The sequence below is a fragment of the Phoenix dactylifera genome, chromosome 2, assembly GCF_051530095.1.
Source record: "Phoenix dactylifera cultivar Ajwa chromosome 2, Ajwa_hap1_PhDact_Kaust_v1.1, whole genome shotgun sequence".
NCBI classification, from domain to species: domain Eukaryota; kingdom Viridiplantae; phylum Streptophyta; class Magnoliopsida; order Arecales; family Arecaceae; genus Phoenix; species Phoenix dactylifera.
This window is the reverse complement of record NC_143191.1, coordinates 27,105,197-27,129,100: the sequence shown is the minus strand read 5'-3', so window position 1 is coordinate 27,129,100 and position 23,904 is coordinate 27,105,197. Positions and strand designations below refer to the sequence as shown.

Genomic DNA, 23,904 nt, shown 5'->3' with positions numbered 1-23,904 from the left:
ACATCATGGGAGTAAATCTTTACAGCATAGAACTTTTACTTTTTTTAAAATCGTACACATTACGTGCCTATCAATGTAAACAATTTATAAAATTTGAGGAATACAGCATAGTATATGTTTTTGTATCAAAATTAAATCAAATTACTCAACAATCATTTTTTTCGTGTATCCAGCATTTTTGAATTAATTTTTAACAGCCAAATTTTATTCGTGGTCAATTACTTTGTAATTGGATGCTAGTAGTATCATAGGAAATCTAACCATAGACATCAATTTTCGGGCGCTGGATTACATTAAGATTGATGCCTTGGTTGATCTCTGTGCATCTGCACTTTCCCTTGATCATAGTGGTCTTAATAACTGCATCATTCTATTGTAGAGGATCTCCATCAGAAGCCTGACTGACCAAACATTATTTTCCCCATCGATTGTGATGTGTAGTTATTAATTATATATAACGTGAATGAGTTGTATAAAACATTATTTTCCTTATGTTACAAATTGTAATAGGATTGGATTTTGAAAATTATTATTATAATAGCAAATAACCTATTATAATAATAATTATTCTTTTCTTTATTATAACTAGCGTTGCAAAGGGGTCGAGCCGGCTTGTGAGCCGATTCGATCCCTTTCTGGAGATATATATCTCAAGTCGGGTCAAAAAATTGGATTCATTTCAAAACCACGTCAGTTTTAACCTTTGTATTTTCCAATTTGATTTGCCCAACCATCTCATGTAAAACCTAAGCTTAATTTGGTGAATAAAAAATAGAGGCAACTTGACCTAATTTGTTCCAACCTAATCGAAAATCTCAATTATTTAAATCCCCATTTTCTTCAAGCTAACTTCTTTTCATATAAATCAATTTCTCTTTGTTCATCTTAACTGCCCCATATCTCTTTATCTATTTTCACTTAATTATATTTATACATTCATTTGTGGATTTGTATTTATAATAATCTCAAGTACGTAGATATTTATTTACTAAATTAAAGGCGCAGCTCTAGTGTCAGATTTTCGGTCTGAAATCATCTCGATGGCTGATCTGGTGCTTTGATTGGTGTAACTCCCGTGATGCTATGTCAGGCACCATATTAGATTGGTAAATGATAAATAGTTTGATAAAGATTTCAACCACAGATTTTTAAATTTAAGATTTAACTATAATGGCTTGGGGCTCCCTTCATTATGTTATATACAAAGAAATGGGGGAAAAACTGTGGTTGTGACAATTCAAATGTTTGCATCAATTATCACCCCAAAATAGATCGTACAGCCAGAAAAAGAAAATATGCTTATCACAATATTATTGGGACAGTAGCACTTATTTTTCCATTAGTATCTGTTATTTTTTTATTATAATATCGTTATAATAGTTATTATCGTAATAAAATTTTCAATTATCACCCCAAAATAGATCGTACAACCAGAAAAAGAAAATATGTTTATCACAATATTATTGGGACAGTAGCACTTATTTTTCCATTAGTATCTGTTATTTTTTTATTATAATATCGTTATAATAGTTATTATCGTAATAAATTTTTTTGATATTATGTACTGTAGAAATATTTCGGTGGTCAGCACCGTGGATCGTTTCCCTTCTATCCTGGCTACGTGTCTTATCCAGTGAATTTCTTACTTGATATTTTAAGTTTTTCGTCGTTTCTTTTGAACGCTTGCGTACCTCGGTGCTGCTGCAATCAGCCAAGCTAAATCAAGGTGAAAAAAAATTCTAATGCCAATTTTTAGGATCAATCTATCTCCGTCCCTTCCATGATCCCAAAACATATAGGGCTCGTTTGGTTCGCAGAAAAAGAAGGGAGAAAAGTATAGTCAACCGGAAAGTAATGAGATGTCTTTTGTTTGGTTGGAGTTTTCAAAGGAGAGAGACGGAAAAGTTGTATTCCCATGGAAATATGATTTTCACATTTCATTGAAAAGTCTTTCCCATGAGAAACATGGGAAAGTTATTTTCTTATGAGGCAGGAACCACTCCATTTTCTCTTTTTCCTAAAAAGGCCCTTCAGCATTAAAGAAGCATTAAAGAGACATTAAAAATCTAAATTTTATTAAGGGCCTAATAGGAATTATATATAACTTTTCCAGGAAAGTGGATGGCCAACCAAACATAAGTATTTTGGAAATTTGTCATTTTTTCATGGTCAACCAAACATGCCAAAAGTACTTTTTTAGGCATCTTCTTTTTAGGAATTTATTTTTCAGAAATTATATTCTTAAAAGGAAAAATGCTTCCGCGAGCCAAACGAGCCCAGAACTAGGCCCATTTCACGATGACCAATATTTTCATAGCAGTGAGATGCGTTAGATCGAGGTTGAAACAATCTGTACGAACCAAGAATGTGTTCCAAATTATTTGAGCTAGTTGTTACGGTCTATTCCGGCCCTACCGAGCCGGCTGCAGAGGCGCATCACACGCTGCCTTTCCTGCAAAAGTAATGAGTGATTTCAACGGGTCATATGATCATCCCGTGACTTAATTTGCACTCAAATCGCAAACCATAAAAACTCCGAGTTCAGCTCTGATCTTATGCAATAATTTCCATACCTGCCATTGGAATATTTAAATATAAGAGATATCTCCATTTGGGAAAAATTGTCAATAAAAATCGTTGCCTTCGAGCTGTCTTAATGACTCTTGCTTTCAACCAATGAAGTCTATGTCAAGGATTGGACGCGCTGCTATCTCTCCAGCCATGAAAAACCACCAAGAGGTGCATTTTTTCTGTTTTGGCTGCTTATGAACAAGAGACGAGGGGGATGAGGAGAACCTCACCTGCATAGCAAACTCCACTAAACTCCCTCACTGCTGGAAAGTGTTCGATGCGAGCAAAACATTTTTTACTCATATCCTCCCCTTCTATGGCAGAGCCTTATTAACGTGGTAGCCCTATCCCCGTGTGAGTACATCATACCAGCACCACCTAAGTAACGGCAGATCAGATAGCGACTCCACCGAGCAAATCAGGCGGAAGTATCCGATCTTTGCATTTAATCAACGCCCGCGCGTTTCAAACCTGGACCACTCCGGTGGAATCAAAGCCTCGTTCCCACCGTGCTACCACCTCGATGGTACCAAGAGGTGTTTCAAAAGCCCTTCTTTTTTTTGTTGCCATTTACCAAATTAACCTTCTTTACAGGTGGCTTTGCTTGGATGGACTATGTAGAGTTTATATAGTATTTTATTTTCGAATTTTATTTACCGCATTCACACTTTACGAGTATGAGCTACCATTATATATATATATATATATATATATATATATATATATATATATATATATATATATATATATATATATATATATATATATATATATAAGACTATTTACCAAATTTTTCAAGCAGTTTCTCCTAGTTTTGTTTTTATATTTCTTTTATTTTCCCTCAACCATTTACCAAGGGACTTTTGGATCACTTAGCTGAAATTAAGATTATGCAAAAGCCTTGCATTTTTAAGTGGTTTCTGCTATACGATTTTTCCAAGAAGTAAGATAAAAGGAGAGTTTAGCTGAAATCAAGGGGAGGTTGGGGTTGAGCCTCAGTATCCAATGCCTAATAAATTTGGTAAGAACTCTTGGCTTTCATTTGGGTCATCAATATTTTTATCGAACCCTTTAGTAGGGTATGTTCTAAGTGTTAATCCACCTCTTACAAACAACCTTTGAATTTTATCCATGATTTTAGTTGTTAAGCTAGAAAATTTTGTTTGCAGCAAATTATGAATTATAAGGTCTCCTGTCAAAGTTAGATCACTTATGAGTTATGATTAAATTTTTACTCAATTATGAGTAGCTTTTATCTTGAGCATCAAATAATCATGCTAGAATTTAGAGAAATCAAAAATATAGCTTTTAGGTACATGTTGTGATGCTAAAGTGGGCTGAAGGTATCATTCATTTCAATATTAAAAGGATGATCTTGTATGTCTTCTATACAGAGAACCAAACTACTGGATAAGTCACAAGAACTAGTAATTTGCATTTGAGAAAAGAGAAAAGAGCATTTGATGAATAACCATGATCAAAGCAATGAAAAATATTTAGAAGTAATTTTTCAACAAGTATGCTTTTCATGTACATATTTTTTTTTCTCTTTGTTATTTATTTTAGAATAGGTATAAATTAAAGTGGTGATTATTATTAAAAAATGCTTATAAAAATAACGAAGGAAGAAGTGGATGTTCATGAAGTCGGCTCATAAGTCTCCACAAAGATAAAACATGCGAAGAGAGAGTACTTGATGGTTAGCTGCAATACCAACAATTAATCTATTAGAAACATATTTTCATAAATATATCCTTCATTCGTCATAATTCTTTTCTTTTTACTTCATTTTTCAAAGTTTATAAAAAAAAAAAGACAAAATAGAAATTCTATAGTAATTTTAAAATATATTTTGTTGGAAATTGAAAATTTTATAATAAAAGGAAATATATGTGGAGAAAAAAACCTAAAGTTTGCGTTACAAACACCAACGAAGATGATAATAACCTCATCAATTCATGTCACTTTTAACGCCAAGTCCCTCCCCATCCGAAACGCTTATGCAAGACTCCTATCACTGCCTGCCCATTAAAAGAAAGAAAAAAAAGCAGCAGGGAACAAGGACAAGAGACCAGAACAGCTGTCGACCGTCGATCCACTCCATCCGGACCCCACCCCGCCCCATCCGACGGACAACAACCCCCAGGCGGCGGTCCCCTCCGGCCATCATTCCCTCCTCCTACTCTCCAATGCCAAGCAACCTTTCCGCCCACCTCTCGCCTTCCCCTTTCCTTTCTCTTTAAATAACTTCCTCATTTCATTTTTCGAAAAAAATAATATTCCCTTCCCCGCCAAGCTTCCCAAGCCATTATTACCACCACTTCGCCGAGCAAATCCATCTCGTTCCCCCCGCGTGACACCGATCTGAGCGTTTTGATGCCTCTGCGGACTCCTTTACTCCCCCCGCTCCTAACGCCATGATCGCCATTTAATTCTCTCCCTGTGCTTCCTCTTCCTTCTCTCTTTATTTAACATGGTTCGGAGAGGCGGTGGGTCGAAGGAGGAGTCGGAGATGGAAGGCGGAGGCGAGGAGTGGTACGATGTGGTGGAGCAGATCGGGAGGGGTTCCTTCGGCGCCGCCTTCCTCGTCCTCCACAAGACCGAGCGCAAGAAGTAAGCCCTCCATCTCCGTCTTCTTTGCATCTCAGCCGTTCGATTGGTGTTTTTCTTTTTTTCTTTTCATGATTTCTTTTGGCATGGCAGGTATGTGCTGAAGAGGATACGATTGGCGAAGCAGACGGGGAAGTTCCAACGCACTGCTCATCAGGAGGTAATTACCTAATTCAAGGTTTTACGAATATGCTTTGTGATTTGCGTACCGATGGAGGGGTTCTTGTGATCTGTGGCGCAGATGGCTCTGATGGCGAGTCTGAGCAATCCGTACATCGTCGATTACAGAGACGGCTGGGTGGACAAGGTAGAGTTTGCTATCGCCCTTCGAAACGCTCGTACACACGATCGTGTACACTCGAATACGGATTTCGAGAAAAGAGTAACGATGCTATAGGCCCCCCGGTATGTGCATTAAAAAAAAAAATAAAATCATCCAGCCACTTTGAGCGTCTCTCGTGGCAATTTGTTGGTATATAGAACTATAGAATGACTAGGAGCAGAAAGTTAGGCTCTAAAATAAAAATAAAAATAATTGGCGTTTCGTTTAGTTAGAGAGAGTTTTATTTTTATTTTTATTTTAAAAAATAGAAATATCTCAATCGTTCAAAACTCAGTCTTAACCTTTTTTTTTCTTCTAGTATTAATATTTTATTTCTATCTGATTCTGATTTCGGTTACAAACTAAATGTGGTGGAGGGTATGACTATTCTGATTTCTATTTTAATCTATTCTAAATTTGATTCCGATTTTCATTGCAATCTAAGTGCACCCTAAGTTTGTTTCTGGTAAGCAAAAAGACAAGCTTGGAGAACAAAGGATTTATATCCAATGAAGCCGGAGCATGTGTGTCATAAGTGGCAAGGACTCTTAGCATTGGAAGCAAGGATCGATGGAAATTCTATGGAAGTGACATATCCCATCCACTAGAATGGTGTCATGTTGACTTGCTGATGAGTTATAGCAGAGATGAACTCAAGATTGAATCGGAGATGTCTAGTATTTGAGAATTATTTGTCTATTGAACAATGGTTATGATTTACTCTGTCGTATATCATGAATGTTATGTGCTATCTCATGTACTATATAAGGCACATTCAATTATAACTATCATACAATACATAACAGCTATGATTAGAAGATCAGACCTCTAGAAATAATCATGATCTAAAGACGATGATGCTTGGTAGGAAAAGTAATTTTATGCATAGACTAACTGGATATATTTTGACAAAGAAATTTCGTGTATGAGTTTAGAATTTTATGATTATGTTGAGCCCTCCGCAAAATATGGCAAATAAGCGTCAATCCTTAGTTTGGTCATGTTTAAAGGTGGGAGCTACAATGGAACTTCAGTATTTTTACTCTATAAAATTCTAAAACTCATCATATAGCTAATGACATATTTAATTTCTAAATCAAAATGTATATAATTTTTTTATTAAAGAATATAGTGGTTACTCATCATTGGTCATGTTTCTACATGATACCTTTCACTTGGAGAGATGGGTGCCAAATTGGTTGGGCTTCCATGTACTCGCACTTTATTAGTGAACACCTAAAGGTAACATTTGTATATCTTTGACCTTGTAACTAGTACATAGCAACCCTAGACCCCATGCCAAGATCAATTATCCTTCCTTGGGAAGGGAATCCATTGTGAGAGAGAGAGAGAGAGAGAGACTTTTGTCATTAATATTGAGAGAGAGAGAGGGAGACTTTTGTGATTAAAATTTATGTAAAAAGATATTCATAAGAACTCGAGATAAGGGGCTTCCCCGCTGTATTCCTTTTTCAATGAATGCAACACTTGAGAGAGAGAGAGAGAGAGAGAGAGACTTTTGTGATTAACATTGAGAGAGAGAGGGAGACTTTTGTGATTAACATTGAGAGATAAAGGGAGACTTTTGTGATTAACATTGAGAGAGAGAGGGAGACTTTTGTGATTAACATTGAGAGAGAGGGAGACTTTTGTGCTTAACATTGAGAGAGAGAGAGAGAGAGAGAGAGAGAGAGAGAGAGAGAGAGAGAGAGAGAGAGAGAGAGAGAGAGAGAGAGAAGGTGCACCCACTTTTGTCACTAATATTGAGAGAGACATGAAGAATTTAATATAATTTAACATGTGAGAATTGAGATCCTAATCTACAATTATAGACTATCTTCTCCACATCACATTACTTTGGTGAACGTGGCATCATTCATGCCAAACATTTCTCAGCTGTCATGTACATGAGCAGATAAAATGGTTTCTCACGAGCCTGGCTACTACTTATAATATTTTGAATGGATGTGATTTGCACATAATTATCACATTTATTATTTTCTAACAACTAGATCAATAAACAAACATTATCGGCTATAAATTATTTTCAGTATTATACTTATTTTAACATACATACACATATAGTTTAACAGATTTCGAGTAAACTAGCATTAAAGTTGCAAATCACCTATTTGGTCACTTTCTTTATTCGACCAGATCCCTCGGACCCTCCAACTAGTCTCTTTTCCTCGATACTTTCTTTGTTCTTGGCTTCATACTCTCCTCTGGTGTACAACATATTAGTGAACATTGACTTGTGGCATCCAAACAGATCTTTGATTGAAATGAATGTACATCAAATTGGCACAACCATCCATCATATATTCCTTTTAGCCACATAGGTTGCATGTAAGGGAAGCATAGATTGCTCGCCTAGAGAACATCTGCTGAAAGAAATAGAAAGGCAAAGGTAGGCAAAATTGGAACCTGTTACTCTTAGAGACTTGAAAATTGTAACATCAGTTTAGTAACTAATACTCCTGTTTCTGAGCAACATATAGTAAAACCTTTATGAGTGGGTTCTCAAGCGACTCGATAAAATTTCTATCATTGTTATCCATGCTATAAAACTAGACTTCTTTTTTCATTCGAGTTGGAGGTAACTCTGTCTTCTCTTTGCAGGGGAGTTCTGTTTGTATTGTGACTGGTTATTGTGATGGGGGAGATATGTATGTAATAAGATTTCACCTTTCTCCTGATATCATTGGCTTTCTTCTCTCCCATTCTAACCTTGAGTCCGAAACAGGGCTGAGAGGATAAAAAAGGCCAGAGGAGTGTTGTTCTCAGAGGAGGTAAGGAAAACCATGTTATGTGTCTCGCCTATCATAAAAATCACCTAAGTGCTGTTTAACTTCTCACGCATCAACTTTTTTCTGATAAACAGAAGGTATGCAAGTGGCTGACCCAATTGCTTTTGGCCGTCGATTACCTGCATTCCAACCGTGTTCTCCATAGGGATCTCAAGGTATAACCATCTACTGCTTTGTAAGCCAAGTACTAAAACCGACAGTTCAACCTTCTTCCAAACAAAATTGTTAATGTAGGACTACTTACTTTGGTGGTAATTACAGATGTTTTAGAGCATCTCATTCCATTTTTTTCCCCTTTTCCTTTCTTTTTGAGTCATAGAATAACCCATTTGCATTTGATTTCAGTGTTCTAACATATTCCTAACGAAGGACAACAACGTACGGCTAGGTAAGATTGAGATCACTCCTGCTAACGCTACAATAGCAATCTGAGTTGTTTATCACATACTGCACATATTGCATGCTACTGTATGATGATATTACCGAAGGATTGTATCCCAAAATCTGTTTGGAACCCTTGGGCGCTCATATCGGCAAGTCCTAAAATAACATGGTAGTTCATAAAACCTATCAATAGCATATCACTAATTTTATATAGTTTGCTCTCCAAGTTCTGCAAAATGGATTAACATTCTAATATGAAAAATATACACACTCTGCAGAACAGCTTGTGCTCATACTACATAGTATACCAGGCATCAAAAGAGAATAAATGGCTTCTTATTCTCTCTCTTTTTTTAAGCGGTTTCGTGGATTGCTGCAGGGGATTTTGGACTCGCAAAATTGCTCAATTCAGAAGATCTTGCTTCTTCGGTACAGCCCTTTAAATCACTTGCTCTAAGTTCAGTAAGGACATCATAGTTTGTTCTGAAGGTATAAAGATGCCTGATATGCCAACCTCTAACAGATACAATTCATTCAAGTGGTCTGTTACTTGTATGATTGCAAGCATGCCTATATTGAACCCAAACAAAGACAATCAATCGTAAGAGATAGCAAAATTACACTAACATGTTTGAGACTCCTATCAATTTTGTTCATGAGCTTGAAAGTTCAGTCATGGTTACCACCACTAGGAAAGAAATAAAAGACCGGCCATTTATTTTACTTCTGGTCCAGAAATAAATTTGAATGTATCATGTACAAAACTTAACAAAGATGGACAATATTATCTTCTTTGCTATTGCCATTAGAAACTTGCTTGATGCAATAATGCACAGCCATTATAATTCTTTAAGACATGGTGATATGAATGTATAAATATTACCTGTATTTCTCCTCCAAAGATCCCTTGATTAATGGAAGGAGATGGCTAAGCCAAAGGAGGGGCAACAGCATAATTTCAATCTTAGCAGAAGAGAGAATAGGGTTCTAAGGGCAGAGATTCGGATATGTCAGAGCTCCCAAAAGTTATTGGCTTATCATTTTCTTCTCTCCTGTCAAAGGCTGCCTTCTTTGCCCTTTTTGCCTTTTTTCTTTAAGAAAATTAAGAAAAGGATTGCAACATGATATCTGTGATGCATATAGTTTACTCAATCATGAATTAAAAAAAAAGCATGTAACTGAGACCCACATTCATTCTGACCTATGCTATAATGTTTTGATTAAAATCACAAGTTTAACCATCCATCTTATTTGCGATTGTTTCACTGTTATTTTGCTTAAAGAAAAAAATATCCATCTTAGTCTTCTCTAAAGACCTTAGTGCAAGATGCTACCAATGAATAATAACATCCTTCTCCCAACTAAGCTAAATTAGCCACCTCTTTTTCCTAATTTCTCTCACTCAGACGCATTGGCAATACTTGGTCTATGCCTTCCCTGATTAGTTCACACAGGCAACATTTATCAAATTTGAAATCACTTAAAGGATAACCACCTGGTTCCTTCTAGAGAAACTTGTTATATCTGACATTGGATGACTGCCTTCACTAAAGAGATGTGAGATGTTTTTTCCCATCATGAATCCACAACCTGTTAGATTGGAAATCGACTGACCTAAGTCAGTTCCAATTAGTTGCAAGCCAGATTCCTTGAAAGAACCTGAATCATCAAAGTTGATGTTTACGAAATCAACTTCTATCACTAAAGATAGGAAACGTCTAAGCTTCTTTTATTAAAACAAATGCTATTGTCCAAAAAAAAAAAAAAATCCTCCACCATATTGGTCCATTTGAAGGAACAGAACCAAAGAAAAATCATATTTGCAACCAAAAAGCAACATAATTGAAGCATTCAAGCATGGTTCTGTGACATAAAATGCTGCTCTTTTGCATTATAAAAGATTAAATGATATTTGCTACACACATGGAAAAATGATCTTCTAATTTAGTTCTCTTTCAGATATCTTATAATATTTTGCACTCTCTGTAGGTTGTAGGCACTCCCAACTACATGTGCCCTGAGATACTAGCAGACATACCCTACGGCTACAAATCAGATATTTGGTCACTTGGTGAGACTTAGCATCAAGCTTTCAAATTTGAGTGAGTGCACATGCACACTTCAGAGACCCAGCAAGCATGAATAACACTTATTATTATTATTATTTTGTATTGTCTCCTATTACAAAGTTCAGGTTGCTGTATGTTTGAGATTGCAGCACATCGCCCGGCATTCCGAGCCCCAGTAAGTACATCAAGATATATTTTAAATGTCGAATCCTTTGGCTGCGGACAGAGCAAATCTCCTAGTATTGTTAAATGAGAAATTAATCTAACCAAACACACCCCACCTTGCTATGAAAATATTTGGACAGGACATGGCAGGATTGATCAATAAAATAAACAGATCCTGCATATCACCGATGCCCACTGTATACTCTTCTTCACTGTGAGTATGCTGTCCTCCATAGTATCTCAAATCTGATATTTTGTTAACCTTGCTACAGATAACAACTTGATGCCATGCAATTGATCTCGTAAATTATATACAGCATCAATTCTATTTACACTAACTACTGCTGTAGTTGGTTTCAACTATAGATTCATCACAAACAGCTTTATCAATTGAGATCAAATGCTATATAAATGACAGGAAGCGATTGATCAAATGCATGCTGAGGAAAAATCCAGAACATAGACCTACTGTGAGTTCCAATGACCCTCCTTTATCTAAGCAATTCAAACACTTCAACACATGCTTATGTCTATAGTTCCATATGTTCAGGCTGCAGAGCTATTGAGGGACTCCTATTTGCAGCCATATCTTGCTGAATCCTGTAATCCTTCTCCTATTTACCTTCCAATAAAGAGTAACAACAACAGTTCACCAGAGAAACGAGCAAGAAGCCGAGGTAACAGTCAGCCACAAGCTGGCACCGTCGGTAGTCGTAGTGCGGCAGGAGATGATGCATCAAGACAGTCAGGACATGTAGCTCAACCAATAAGAAGGAATAAAGGAAGCTCATCAAGAAAGTCCATTAATGACACAGTAGATCTCCACTCTGCTGGTAACCTGAATAACAATGAGATTAAGAGGATTGATCCTAGTAGTTCTAAGATATGGACGCGTACTGATGTTGACGAAAGAGGACAGGATTATAATGGCAGCCTCCTGGTTAAGAATACAGATGAACAAGAGAAATTTAAAGGCAATCAACTAACCAGTGAAAAAATTGGGTGCATGCCTACAGAGAAACACCAAACAGACCAAACTGATGGAACTCTAATACGCACCTTGAAGGTGGAAGCTACTGCTATGGACTCAAAAGGAGTGAAGTCAGATGACATATGTGTACAATGTGAGACATCGGTAAGAAGTGGAGATGAAGCAGGCCCAGCAAGACCTGCTAGCATCCCTCTCTTGCAAAGAACAAAAACTGACATAGAAGAGACAGGTGGAGTTGCAGAAGTGACCTCATCTGTGAGCACACTTACCCTTGTAAATGGTGATAGCATACAAGCTGAGTGGGACAACTTGAACATTATCCAGCAAAGAGCTAATGCTTTGGAGTCCCTCCTTGAGCTATGTGCACAGCTGCTAAAGCAGGAGAGGCTTGAGGAACTTGCTGCTGTACTAAGACCATTTGGAGAGGAAGTTGTATCATCTAGAGAAACAGCAATCTGGTTGACAAAAAGTCTCATGTCTGCACCTAAATTTGGAGGGCCCAAAATCTAATAGAAACTACAGCTGGTCAGACACCAGTTCCTAGCATTTGTAGGACCAGAGGAGTAATACTGGCATTTAGAACAAGCTGCTGCCAAATGCAATGTGTTTCTGCCAATCTATGGAGCTGTTTTTTCTCAACCCCTGATTTTTTAGCTTAAATGAAACACAATAAATATTCTCTAAGGAATGATTTAATTAATCTTGGGGTGCAATTATAGTGATATATGGTGTGATGTTGTAGTTGGCACAACAGCTATATTATATGTCATTACAGGGGCATACCAAGCCCCCATACCATAGCATATCCAGTCAGTGCAGCATATTGCATACAAGCTAATACAGCTTAGTCCTTAAAACCGTTCTCACCAATAAGAATTGCATCTAGAGATAAGACGAAGTGGATGCACTGTCGTCAGCAGTTGGACAAACAGCACTCAGTGGTTCATACTTACGGAACACCTTGACCTCATGCAAGGCAACTGTAGTTACAAATGACATCTGCTGTCGGCAAAGAATAACTTCACAGCAATCAATAAATACAGTAGCTGCTAACTATCTTTTGTTCTTTGCTGTCAAGAAATGATTATCCAAGGCAATTTAACAGAATAATGGCGGGCCGGAGAGCATCAAACAACAAGAGAACCTGAAGACTACCAACTTGGTGCCGAGCTTCATATTTTTACTCAATGACTTGTGTTATCAGTTGATCTCTACAGACAAATAATGAACTTAATAACTTGTAGCAGGATGCAGAAATTATTTTTGGTACAATCCCCTTGAGAATCTGTTGAAAATTTCCTAATAGAATTCAAAAAAAGAATCCTTGTTTTTGTGAATTTGATAGTTCTTTTTTCTGTCATTGGGAGGCATTGTTGTTATCAAGTTTTATACAAGAGGTCCTACCAAGGCATCCACTGTTGACATACTCTTAAATTTTAGGGTAAATGCAGTTACCCAAGGTACCAGCTTATTCTAAATTTGAAAAAGAATAGGCTTAATACCAAAGATTTCTGTGTTGCTATCCATTATGGTAGATGGAGAATGGCGATATCTAGAGTATTGATAGATTTTAAGAGCTATGAATGGTTTTTCTGGAAAACAGCATAACAATGGAGAAATTACCAACATGGAAGATTTGTTTGATGAAATTCTAAAATTGGTAAATTGGATAAGCATAATACTTGCAACCCATGAATTCGAGGAATAGTTCATGTCCAGAAGGAGTAATGTGTTCTCTCTTTTACACTATAAAACACATGAGCGGTACAAGAGGTGTGGGTTGCTTGAAGAAATCCAGTGGATACAATCAAGTAGGTTCTTCATCAGTCACAGGGACAATTTTACCAACTTCTTTCTATCAATGGTAAACAAGAGGAGTAGGTTAAAAAGTTACCTACAACATCGGTCAACAATGTTAAAGTCCAGCAGAAAAGCTTGAGCTAGTAGGTGGATGGGCCCGTAAGCATATAAGCACTGCTACGGCCCCTTCACTATCCGACGTGGGATTATTATCATGTGAACTAGAAGTGAGCATGTTAAAGAATTGGCCAGAGGAACAATCAGCTTTTGATACCATGCTGAAGTCCTAACCAAAAGTTTAAGCTATTGGGCGGATGGACCATGAGTATATAAGCACTACTAACATAGTAACATCCCTTCCCTGTCTGATATGGGATTTTTGCCACTCCCGCAACACCCTCTCTCAAGTGTAGGGCCCGAGGAGGGCTAAGACCTAAAGAGAGGTGATATGTCAATTGGTAGTGACAATTTTGGTGGATCTGTGGGCAAAAGGGATCCTGGGCTCTGGTAGCATTTTGAAGTCCAACCCAAAAGCTTAAGTAGGTAGGTGGATTGGCTCATGAGTATATAATCACTATTAAGGTCCCATCCCTATCTGATATAGAGTTATTAGCACTCTCTCAACAAACAATTGTTGCATAGAAAATGAACATAGCGATGGGTTGAAGTTACCATGTTTGGTGGATAAACTTTACATGAATCCTCTATAAGCTTATGCCAGATGGGTCAACATTCTCTTGAAAATGTGACATGCCAATAAGTTATGGTTCTACAGAGTTTAATTTTTGGGAGCTATAATAGCAATAGCTGACTGAGTTATGAAAGGAGACACAATGGTGATGGTTACTGAGTTGCATTCTTGAAAAGGAGACAGTTATTATAGCAATAGGAAAAGTAAGAATATCATCATCATGATCAAAACAGAGAAAATATCACAGAAAGACCTTTTTTTTTTCCAAATTCATTCCAGAAAGAATCGGCTGATGACTTCAGATCGTGATTGAAATAAACTAAAACTGATGCAACCATTGCTGAAGCCAATTGCAAACTTTAAATTGAAAAACGAAAGCAACATCATGCTAAACTGCAGACAAAGATCAAGCAAAACTTTAAGAAGAAGGATGCTGAAATTTCTCCTTTTTGATGCTGTAAATTGCTAAACACACAGAGATCCTTAGAAGTGCCAACTTTAAGAAAGATGAAAAACCAAAATGCTGCAGAAGTATTACTCAAAATTTACATTATTTTGCACTGTAGAGGACTCATCAGCTCCACAACATCTATTTAGAACACCGAATTCAGAATTGAAAATTTTAAAAAAAGCACAGGGACAACATGATACCTCGACGAAGTCTCAGAACAAATTTATCTCACCGCAACCAGAGAGTGACCAAAGACCCAGCTGAAATGCCCAGAATGCAACAGACCGAGACCACGCGAGTCCTCAAGAACAAGAGGTTCACGCTCTTCGATACCTGGAGAGTGAGGGTGAGGATCTGAAGCCGGCCTTGCTCCTCCATCTTCCGGAAGAAAGTGATTGGCTTGAGGCTCCGGCGCATAAGAAAAGCCAGCGAGAAGGGGAAGGCGAAGGCCATTAGGCCCTGGATCAAGACCTCGTCGGGGGGCCGCACGGCGTAGGCGATCCAAGCCCCAAGGCCCAGGTGGCCGATGCCGAGGACGGCGAGGGTGGTGCTGAGGTGGTAGATGGACTTCCTCAGGGAGTCGAGCACCTGACGGGTCTCGTTCGCAAGGGCGGAGACGTCGCGCTCCACCGTGGGACCGGTGATCTCCTGGTGCTGGAATTCAGGGGATCGGAGAGGGTCTCCGGCATCGGAGGAGCTCTCCGGCGAGCTCGAGGAGAAGTTCCTGGAGCTGGGATTGGGATTGGGACCGCCGGGTGGATCCAAAGTTACGATTTTGGAAAGGTTCGAGTGGGATTTGAGCCCATAAATGCGAGGGTTTATGGAACTCAGTGAGGAGTAGGGCCCAAGATTGGGGATTGTGAAGCTTTGCTGGAAAAGGGAACGGGATTGGAGATTTTTGGGGGAAATCGGGTAGGATTTGAGGAAGCCAAGATTAGGTTTGGGAAAATCCGAGAGAAAGGGAGTGAGATCGGAGGGAATGGGGATTGGTTTGCAGAGAATTCTGAGATGAGAGTTGAGCTGGAGGAGGGCAGTAAAGGAGTTGAGATTAGGGTTTTTAGGATCTCGGAGGAGGAGTTTATGGGTTGTTCTGCGAGAGAGGAAGGAGGCCATCAGAACGGGGAAGGAGAAGGGGATCAACACAGTCCCCTATTTGCTGTTTTTTTTTTCCCCAAGTCATAAACCCCCAAACCACCAACGCTTAATTATTTATTCAAGCATTGCATAGCTATGAGATGTTGGACTTCTAAGTTTCTAACCATTAGTTGAAACTGTGATGGAGGAGATGGGCGACGTGAATGGATCTTTCTCAATTTATTAAGTCAAAACAAGCCATGCCATTATAAAATTTCACAAGTTGAACATGAATTCCATGCAGTGCCCTTTATTTATTTGATACAACTCTGCATCTTGTCCTTGCAAATGGAATCAGCATACTTAAGGAAGAAATCCAATTTCTCTTCTCTACTTGCTGAGGAGGGATTTTTTTTTTTTTTTAATTTTTAACGGTGCCTCACACACGACGGATGTAGGTACAACCAACAAAATCAGAAAAAAAAAAGTTAGCAAAAAAATGAGTAGACACATAATTCTCTCTGAGAAAACCTCTGAAATGATGAGCCGCGTAAGAGGCAACCTAGTCAACAGCAACATTCGTCTTTCGGTAGATATAAGTGGCCTAGAAGGAGTCACACTCTCTCAAGAGTTTGCACATGTTGTGGATCATTATCATTCTGCTAGCAACGTTGCGCCAACCTCGGATCCACTCGATCACCGTAGCTAAGTTCCTCTCGAGAAGGATGCGGTGTGCATCCAGAACAAACCTCGCATAGGTGATGCCCTCTTATGGGGCTCTAAGCTCGGCACTAATCACAGAAGTATCGAAGATCCGCTGCCCCCCGACCGTCCTCAGTTTGGTGTCGTGGTTTCTGATGACAAGTCCCACACTTTCGCTACCCCATCCCTTACTAACACTACCATCGAAGTTCACTTTGAGAAAGTCAGGAAGTAGGGGTTCCTAAGAAACAAAAACGGTCTTAGTCACTACAAGAGCAGAGTGGGAGTCCCAGATGTCCCTAGTCGTCCCAAAGGAAGCCGTCACAGAAGTGTAAATAATCTCCGCCGCATGAAGTAGAGCTCTGTCTGCCACCACCCTCGAATACACCCTGTTGTTCTCGAAAATTCGGACATTCTTATCTAACCAACTATAGTAGGCCAGATAGACAATGCTAATCCCTCGCTCTGCAAGACGAGGCCTTCGTGAGGAAGCTTCTAGGAAGCCAAAAAAATTCTCGGTCGAAGACCACCCTGCCACGGGCCAGGGGAGACCGAGGGGGAGGTGCCTTCAACATTCAAATTGCCCAAGTTATTAGATAGTGAAGACTATTTTCCCCTAACACTAAATTTTTGGTTAGTTCTGCTTCACTTTTAGAGTGAAATCACAGGAACCCTCTTGTATCAAAAGTGCTAAAAAAATGTGATTACTGATTTGTTGCTTCAAAGAAGGCTTGTTTAGCACAGGGCTGGTACTGGTTGCATCTGGACTCAACCATCCCTAACCAGGTCATATGATGAAGTCATGAATCAAATCTTAGGGGGTATGAGGAAAGCAAGCCATCAGGGGTCAAGAATATAATTTAATAAATATCTCTTAATTTGCATCAAATTTTGTTTTTGCTGGTGGATAAGGGTGAACATCATGGGATTGTTGCATTCAGCTCGAAGTCCTTTGACATGCATCTGCATCTTGACATGAGAACCAAACTATTTCCACACGCATGCTCTGACTCTGAGATCAGTGCAAGGGATCCGGGGGTTACAGAAACCTGTGAGTTCTTAGAAACCATAAATTCTCGGGAAAAATTTTGGTCATCGAGACAAGAAATGCTCTTTATTTAGCTAGGTCCGGGAGGAGGTGGTGTTTGATTGATCGAAATTAAAGAGCTCTTAGCACGAAACTGGTTCCAAACGGAAAGAGGTCAGAAAGATAGGGAGGTGCGCAAAGAGGCTGGTGATTGAACCTCATCCTATTCATAGATGAGATGGCCTAGATTTGATGCCCATTAAGATCGTGGACGCCAGTTTGGCTGACTAATGGCTAAGTGATTCGCAACATCGACGCTCGAATGAACCTCCAGGCAAATAGCACAAATGGTTACAGTTCAGCATGATCTTAAAGCAGTAGATGAGAAAAAATATGACGATCTAGAGCAGCTGATAAATCCTTTGAAGATCTCGTGACATGATCTTGATGGATTTTTACCTTTCTTTCTATGTAAACCAGATCAGGGGACCCAAGCATGAGAACTTTCACCTTACTTTTAGCTCATAGCTCGTATTCCCAAATCTCCTCTGTTCCACTAAAACTCTGCTTGATTTAAGCATCGGAGGGTCCCATACCGTGTAGACCAGCTCGTTCCGAGTTGATCAATCCATCAGATTAGGTTTTGGGCCGCAACAATAGTTTTTTGACAGACATACGAGGATTGCAGGTAATTTTGGATTATAGTACTGCAACCATCAAAGATTCTTATGACTGGCTGCCATCGTTGTTCTAGTTAAGAATATTCGGTTCCCTTTTGTCATGCTGACCGTAGTTAAGATCTCAGAAGAGCAATGCTAGATTGTATTATCCAGGAATCGGAACTCTTTTTAAGATATCAGACGTAAGAAATTATAACGTACCTGAAAGATAAATAATACCTTGTAGAATCTTTTGTTCCAAAAATATACGCGGGAACTCACATTAAATACAAACGCATCCCAACCAGTTTCTTCTCTTAAACCAAACAAATGTAGTGGATCAGAAAGAACAATATAAGAGGAGGGAATTTAAAGAAAGAAAGAAAGGATAAAAGATCTTCGACAGATGAGGAGAGTTACTCCCGTATCTCCTTGCATGGTGGGTTTCCTCTTTCTATCTCCTTGTGAGGCCTACTGCACGTAGAAAGCGAAGAATGAGAGGATCGATGGAGGCTCCAATCACCACGCCAATGGCAGGGGTGACCTCAAAGGAGAAGCTGGCGGGGCCTGGGGCCAGGGTTTCAGCAGCCAAGGCCATGGCGACCTAGGTGGAGGCAATCTTCCTCATTCCATTAGCTGCTGGCGGTGGACGAAAAGATTGTTAGGCCGAAGTGTTAATCGTAAATAATAATATGCTAGGGTTTAGAATCACAATAATATTGTATTCAAGTTTAGGACATATACCTACGGAAGATATATTAAATGCGATTCTTCAAATTATTTGAAATAACAGCGGCTTGATCTTCCCTTTCTTGCTTCTCACAAAAGATAGCCGTCAATAAAGCAAGATAAAAACTATTTGGAGAGGAGAGGGGGACCTAGTCTTTATATAGAAAACCTAAGGGAGGGGCTCCAACTCTAATTAGGTTTTCTGGCCTACATACCAAAATTACCATAATAAATAGGACTCAATCCTATACATCCAAGGTGTACTAAAGCCCATAAAACAAAGTGATCACACATGATATTGGGCTTAATTATAATACCACTATGAGTCATATGTCTAATCCGTTTTATAAAATAAAAATACGCAATCAGTGAAAGCCCATATTTTGAAATTATTCTAACACGGAGACCACATGCTGAGGAGGGCCTTCAACTAATATTTTTCCCTCGGACACTCAGAAGTTTTCTCTTGAAAGGCACTCAACTTTGAAAACCTCATCATTTCTAGTGTACTAAAAGTGCATTAGCTAATCTTTTTTGGCGATCTTCTATGACAGTGGTGTAGGTCTGGACTTAAGCCATCCTTGAATGGGACAAAGCCTGATTTAAATTGGAAGAAGCATAGGGATACATAACAGAGGAGGCGTGGAATTGAATCCAGCAGAGCAGCATAGTTTTTACTAATCAAACTGGATACATCTGAATGAAATCTGGGCATGACAAAGAACCTGCCGCATCTTGAGGTCTTTATGCTTCTCTCTCTCTTTTAGACTCTCATTTTTCGCTTGCTAACCCGCACAGCTTCGTTATTCGTTTTCTGCAATTCGTACAACTGTGATGGGCAGATGCCATCAATCCAATCATATGCTGATCTTCCACAGGCCCCAGTTTTTGGCAATATCCTAACGAGCTCTGTTAATTCCATTATCCTGTCTCAGCCAAGAGGCAAGGACTGTTCTTCTAGCCCACATATCTATAAATTTTGATGGCCTTGCAAGTACATGCTTCCAGGAATCCATGAAGTGATTCTTATAAGTTCATGCTATAACTTGTTAAAAATTGAAATGCAATGTGGGGTTCACTTTAGATTCTTACCTATTCACTTTACATGGTTATTAGCTCGCAACTGAATGCTGCTTTAGAGCCTGCTCTATGTTGTTATAGTTGGCCGATAATCTTTGGTGTTTCACTGGTATGGCTAGAATTCAGGAGAGCCAATAGGTAACCTTTCATGCTAATGATTCAGGGAACCCTTGTAAGAAGGAAGACCGCAGGATAGAAGTTTTGTTTTTTGATGGGAGGAGCCGCCCTGTAGATGTGTGTGGGCGATGCCACATTGTTAAGAGAGGACTGTTACTTGGTAGAAAAAGTGCCACTCCATGCTTGGAAATGGCTGGTGATGCACAAGGTATAGCTGCGGGCAATGCCATCTTGTCATTAATTATAGCAAGATGGAGAAAATCTATAAGGAGGAATACTAAACATTGCTTGACAATTTGTGGTGGTAACAAGGTAGAGAAGGTCCATATCTTCTTGGATTCAGTGGAAATAACACAGGGTGTTGATTTTAGAAGCCAGATTGTACTGAAAATCCTTGACATTTTGAATTAAAAGATGCCCATTAATTAAAACAGGCCAAGGGTAAGGTTGGGCGTGGTTGGATGTTCATAATAGTCTTTTTACCTCGGAACTGGGATGGAAGAAATTCCCGTTAAAATTGATATGAACATCACAAGAAAAGGATGGAAAATTTCTTTTCTTGTGCCGTCTTGTATCAAAATAATAATAATTTTTTCTCTTGTTCGTCAAAAATTACTATTCCTTCTTTTCGGGTCTATTGGAACTACTTTGTTTAGATTCATAGGAAGTTGTAGACAAACAAAAGAAAAAGATTAGAGAAGGAGAGATTCATTGAACAAGTAGAACAACTTTAATTATTCAATTAATTTAGGGTCTCGGTTGTTGGCATCAACCTCGAAAACTCTACCAATTACATCTGTTGGAACTTGAGTTCATAAAAGAATCCTGAGTTCCTTTATTTTTGATTGTATAACAGACTTATAAGTCATGTTTGGTGAGGTTGCGATGATTGCTGAGCCAATATTGGTATGCGTATTGAGGCTGGTTTCAGTTGGACTGATCAATCTTTGGACCTAAACATGATCCAGTTTAACATTGGCTATGACATGCACCCTTACTAGCTGCTGCCTTTTTTTTTTTGTTGAGAATAATCGTTTCTTGCCTTCCTGTATTTGTTAAGAAATTGCCATGTCGATAGAAGTAAAGCACGTAAGAAATTATAGAGTAGCATTACAGTATTTGCCTCAAAACGAAATAAGTGTAGCCAAATTAAAAAAAAAAACATAATTAATACTATCTTAAGGGTCTTTTACTTCATAAGAATCCAAAAAAATATGCAAAATAAATCTATATAAATCCCATCCAGCACTTCCCTCAAACCAAACCAATGCAGCAGGGAGGAGGAAATTAGAGAAGTAGCGAAGAAAACAATAATGCAAGAAGAGAGAGAGAGAGAGAGAGAAACAAAAGATAAAAAGATCAGCAAACAAAAAGAGTCATATCTTCTTCTTTCTTTCTTTTTGTGAGGCCTACTGCAAATAGAAGGCAAAGAAGGAGAGGACAGAGGCCCCGATCAAAGCAGCAATAGAAAGGGTGACCTCAAAGGAGGCGCTGACGGGGCCCGGGGCCGGGGCATCAGCAGCCAAGGCCGTGGCGGCCGAGGCGGCGGCAGCGATGGTTAGGACGGCGCAGGCAATCTTTTGCATCTCGATTGCGGGTGATGGACGGCAAGAGTGTTTGGCCGGAGACCACCTTTAATTGGTGTGCAGAGGAGATGGAAAAGAGCATGTTGATAGCTTTGCAGGCCTAAGCAGGTAGAGGGAGTTTTATAGGTGGCTTTGGTGGGTGCGATAGTTTAAAAATATTTTTAATTAGTATTATTTGTATCAATTTTTATTATTTTTTTATTAATATAATTTTGTTAGAGTAATTTTAGGAATTACATAACGACTTATATCAGCCAGTAACATTTTTATTGTTAAAATTTTTCACCAATCACATAATCTGCCGTTATCATCTCTTCTATTTTTATTACGGTCGTATCGCCATATCTAGAAACTTTAAAGATTCTCGTTACCGATCTATTCTTTATTTCTCTGCAGATTCTCTGTAATCTTTAATTATATTAGGGTTGTCGTTAGGTGCTGGGTGGTGGCCTGTATTGGGAGGGCAGCAGCAAGATTGATCGAATAAGAACTTAGACTGGACAGCTATTAATATTTTTCTAATTATAGAATACTATCTCCTTATATTCCTTTTTTTAATTGTTAATTATATTTTTTTCGACAATTACATAGACGTGCCATCCGATGACGGCGTAAAATAGAAGTGTGAACCAGCTCGAAGGGAGCCAAGAAAATGAGCCATTGTCAGAGAGGAATTCACCATGCGGTGCATGGAGAATAACTTAATTAATACTCCTTCCTTCTGATTTCACATAGGCTGAATTCGAGTTTTGCTCAATATACGTCCACGGTTATAAGATTCTCTAAATCATGATCTTTTCACTCTTCTCAAGCAGCTGAAATGATTAAGAATTATTAGCACTTTATGAATTTTACTATTATTTATATGCTACCTGGTACTTATTGCGAAAACTAATTGTTTAAGAAATTAATGTTATCTTTTGGGCACTCCACATATAAGCAGTCCAATTAACTGTTTTTTCTGATTTTTTAATGGAAGTTCTAATCAGCGTTCCTGACTTTGTAGTCTATATACAACTCCAGCTGAACTGTTCCAATGTCACGCTTGTTGCGAGCATTAAGCAGCACCAAATTGGAGTTGTCATTGACCCCCTAAACATGTATTCCAGGGCTATCAGCGGTGGATCCATTGGAGATTTTTTTTTTTTTTTTTACATGAATACTATTCTAAATATCAAATTTTATATGAATATCCTTCTAAAATTGATAGTTGCATGTCTTGTCAAATACTTTTTTTGTTATTTTTTTTTATTCTTATTTTTTCATATGTATCATGCTACCTAACGCCGTTAAAAAATTAACGGTTTCAAATTAAAATAACTAAAATATCCTCAATGGATAGTGATGGGGGCAAAATGGATCGTCCTATTCACAACATAGGACCACCCAATTTCAGCCAAGTAGGCATCATGAAGACCCAAAGATTGATTTAAAGATTGATTTTGATGATCACAAAACCTTGAAGTATGAATACTAATGTTTGTGTTGCAAGAAGAAAGATATTTATTTTGCAAGGAACATAGCAAGTTGGAAGAAGGCCTCCAAAGCTCTCAAGTTGGAAGAAAGCTACAATTTATTGGCCCAAGCTTAAAGTTCAAAGGATTCAATTTGGAGGAGTAAAATCAAAGGAAAAATTCAAAAGAATAGTCTTCGAGTCGACTCCTGAGGATTTCGAGTCGACTCCAATGTTTACCGAGTCGACTCCGGAGAAGTTTGAGTCGACTCCTAGGAGTCACAGGCAGAAAAGTCAGAGAGCAGTTTTCGGGTCTGAGATTCGAGTCGACTCCAGTGGAACGCGAGTCGACTCTGATGGTTGGTAGGTCGACTCCAAAGAAAGCAAGAGTCGACTCTCAGCGGAACACAAGGAAAAAGTCAGAGAGCATTTTTGGGACTCTGAGATTCGAGTCGACTCCCGCATTGCACGAGTCGACTCCGAGACTCCGCGACCATCAACAGACAGAAAACCAAGTTACTGCCTCTGAGATTCGAGTCGACTCCCAGACAGCTCGAGTCGACTCCAAGACAGCTTCACATCAAAAAAGGCAGAAGACCAAGTTTCGCAAACT

General features: G+C 38.7%; 3 protein-coding genes across 3 annotated transcripts; 1 reads left to right on the top strand and 2 right to left on the bottom strand.

The window, feature by feature from the left end:
• The first annotated feature begins 4,751 nt into the window (after positions 1–4,751).
• Positions 4,752–12,622, top strand: NEK5 (Serine/Threonine kinase catalytic domain protein). Its single transcript, XM_008809979.6, has 13 exons — positions 4,752–5,184; positions 5,275–5,341; positions 5,423–5,488; positions 8,126–8,172; positions 8,250–8,295; positions 8,388–8,468; positions 8,659–8,701; positions 9,077–9,126; positions 10,687–10,768; positions 10,892–10,941; positions 11,072–11,145; positions 11,350–11,401; positions 11,482–12,622. The coding sequence occupies exons 1-13, from the start codon at positions 5,045–5,047 to the stop codon at positions 12,430–12,432; spliced, it is 1,749 nt and encodes a 582-aa protein (XP_008808201.1). The 5' UTR covers positions 4,752–5,044; the 3' UTR covers positions 12,433–12,622.
• A 2,208-nt stretch (positions 12,623–14,830) lies between these two features.
• On the bottom strand, positions 14,831–16,155 carry LOC103720334 (uncharacterized). The gene has a single exon (XM_008809980.5). It carries the CDS (start codon positions 15,975–15,977, stop codon positions 15,093–15,095), a length of 885 nt encoding a protein of 294 aa, XP_008808202.1. The 5' UTR covers positions 15,978–16,155; the 3' UTR covers positions 14,831–15,092.
• Positions 16,156–20,818: 4,663 nt separating this feature from the next.
• On the bottom strand, positions 20,819–21,874 carry LOC148714643 (uncharacterized). The gene has a single exon (XM_088717223.1). The coding sequence runs from the start codon at positions 21,836–21,838 to the stop codon at positions 21,662–21,664; it is 177 nt and encodes a 58-aa protein (XP_088573349.1). The 5' UTR covers positions 21,839–21,874; the 3' UTR covers positions 20,819–21,661.
• Positions 21,875–23,904: the final 2,030 nt, after the last annotated feature.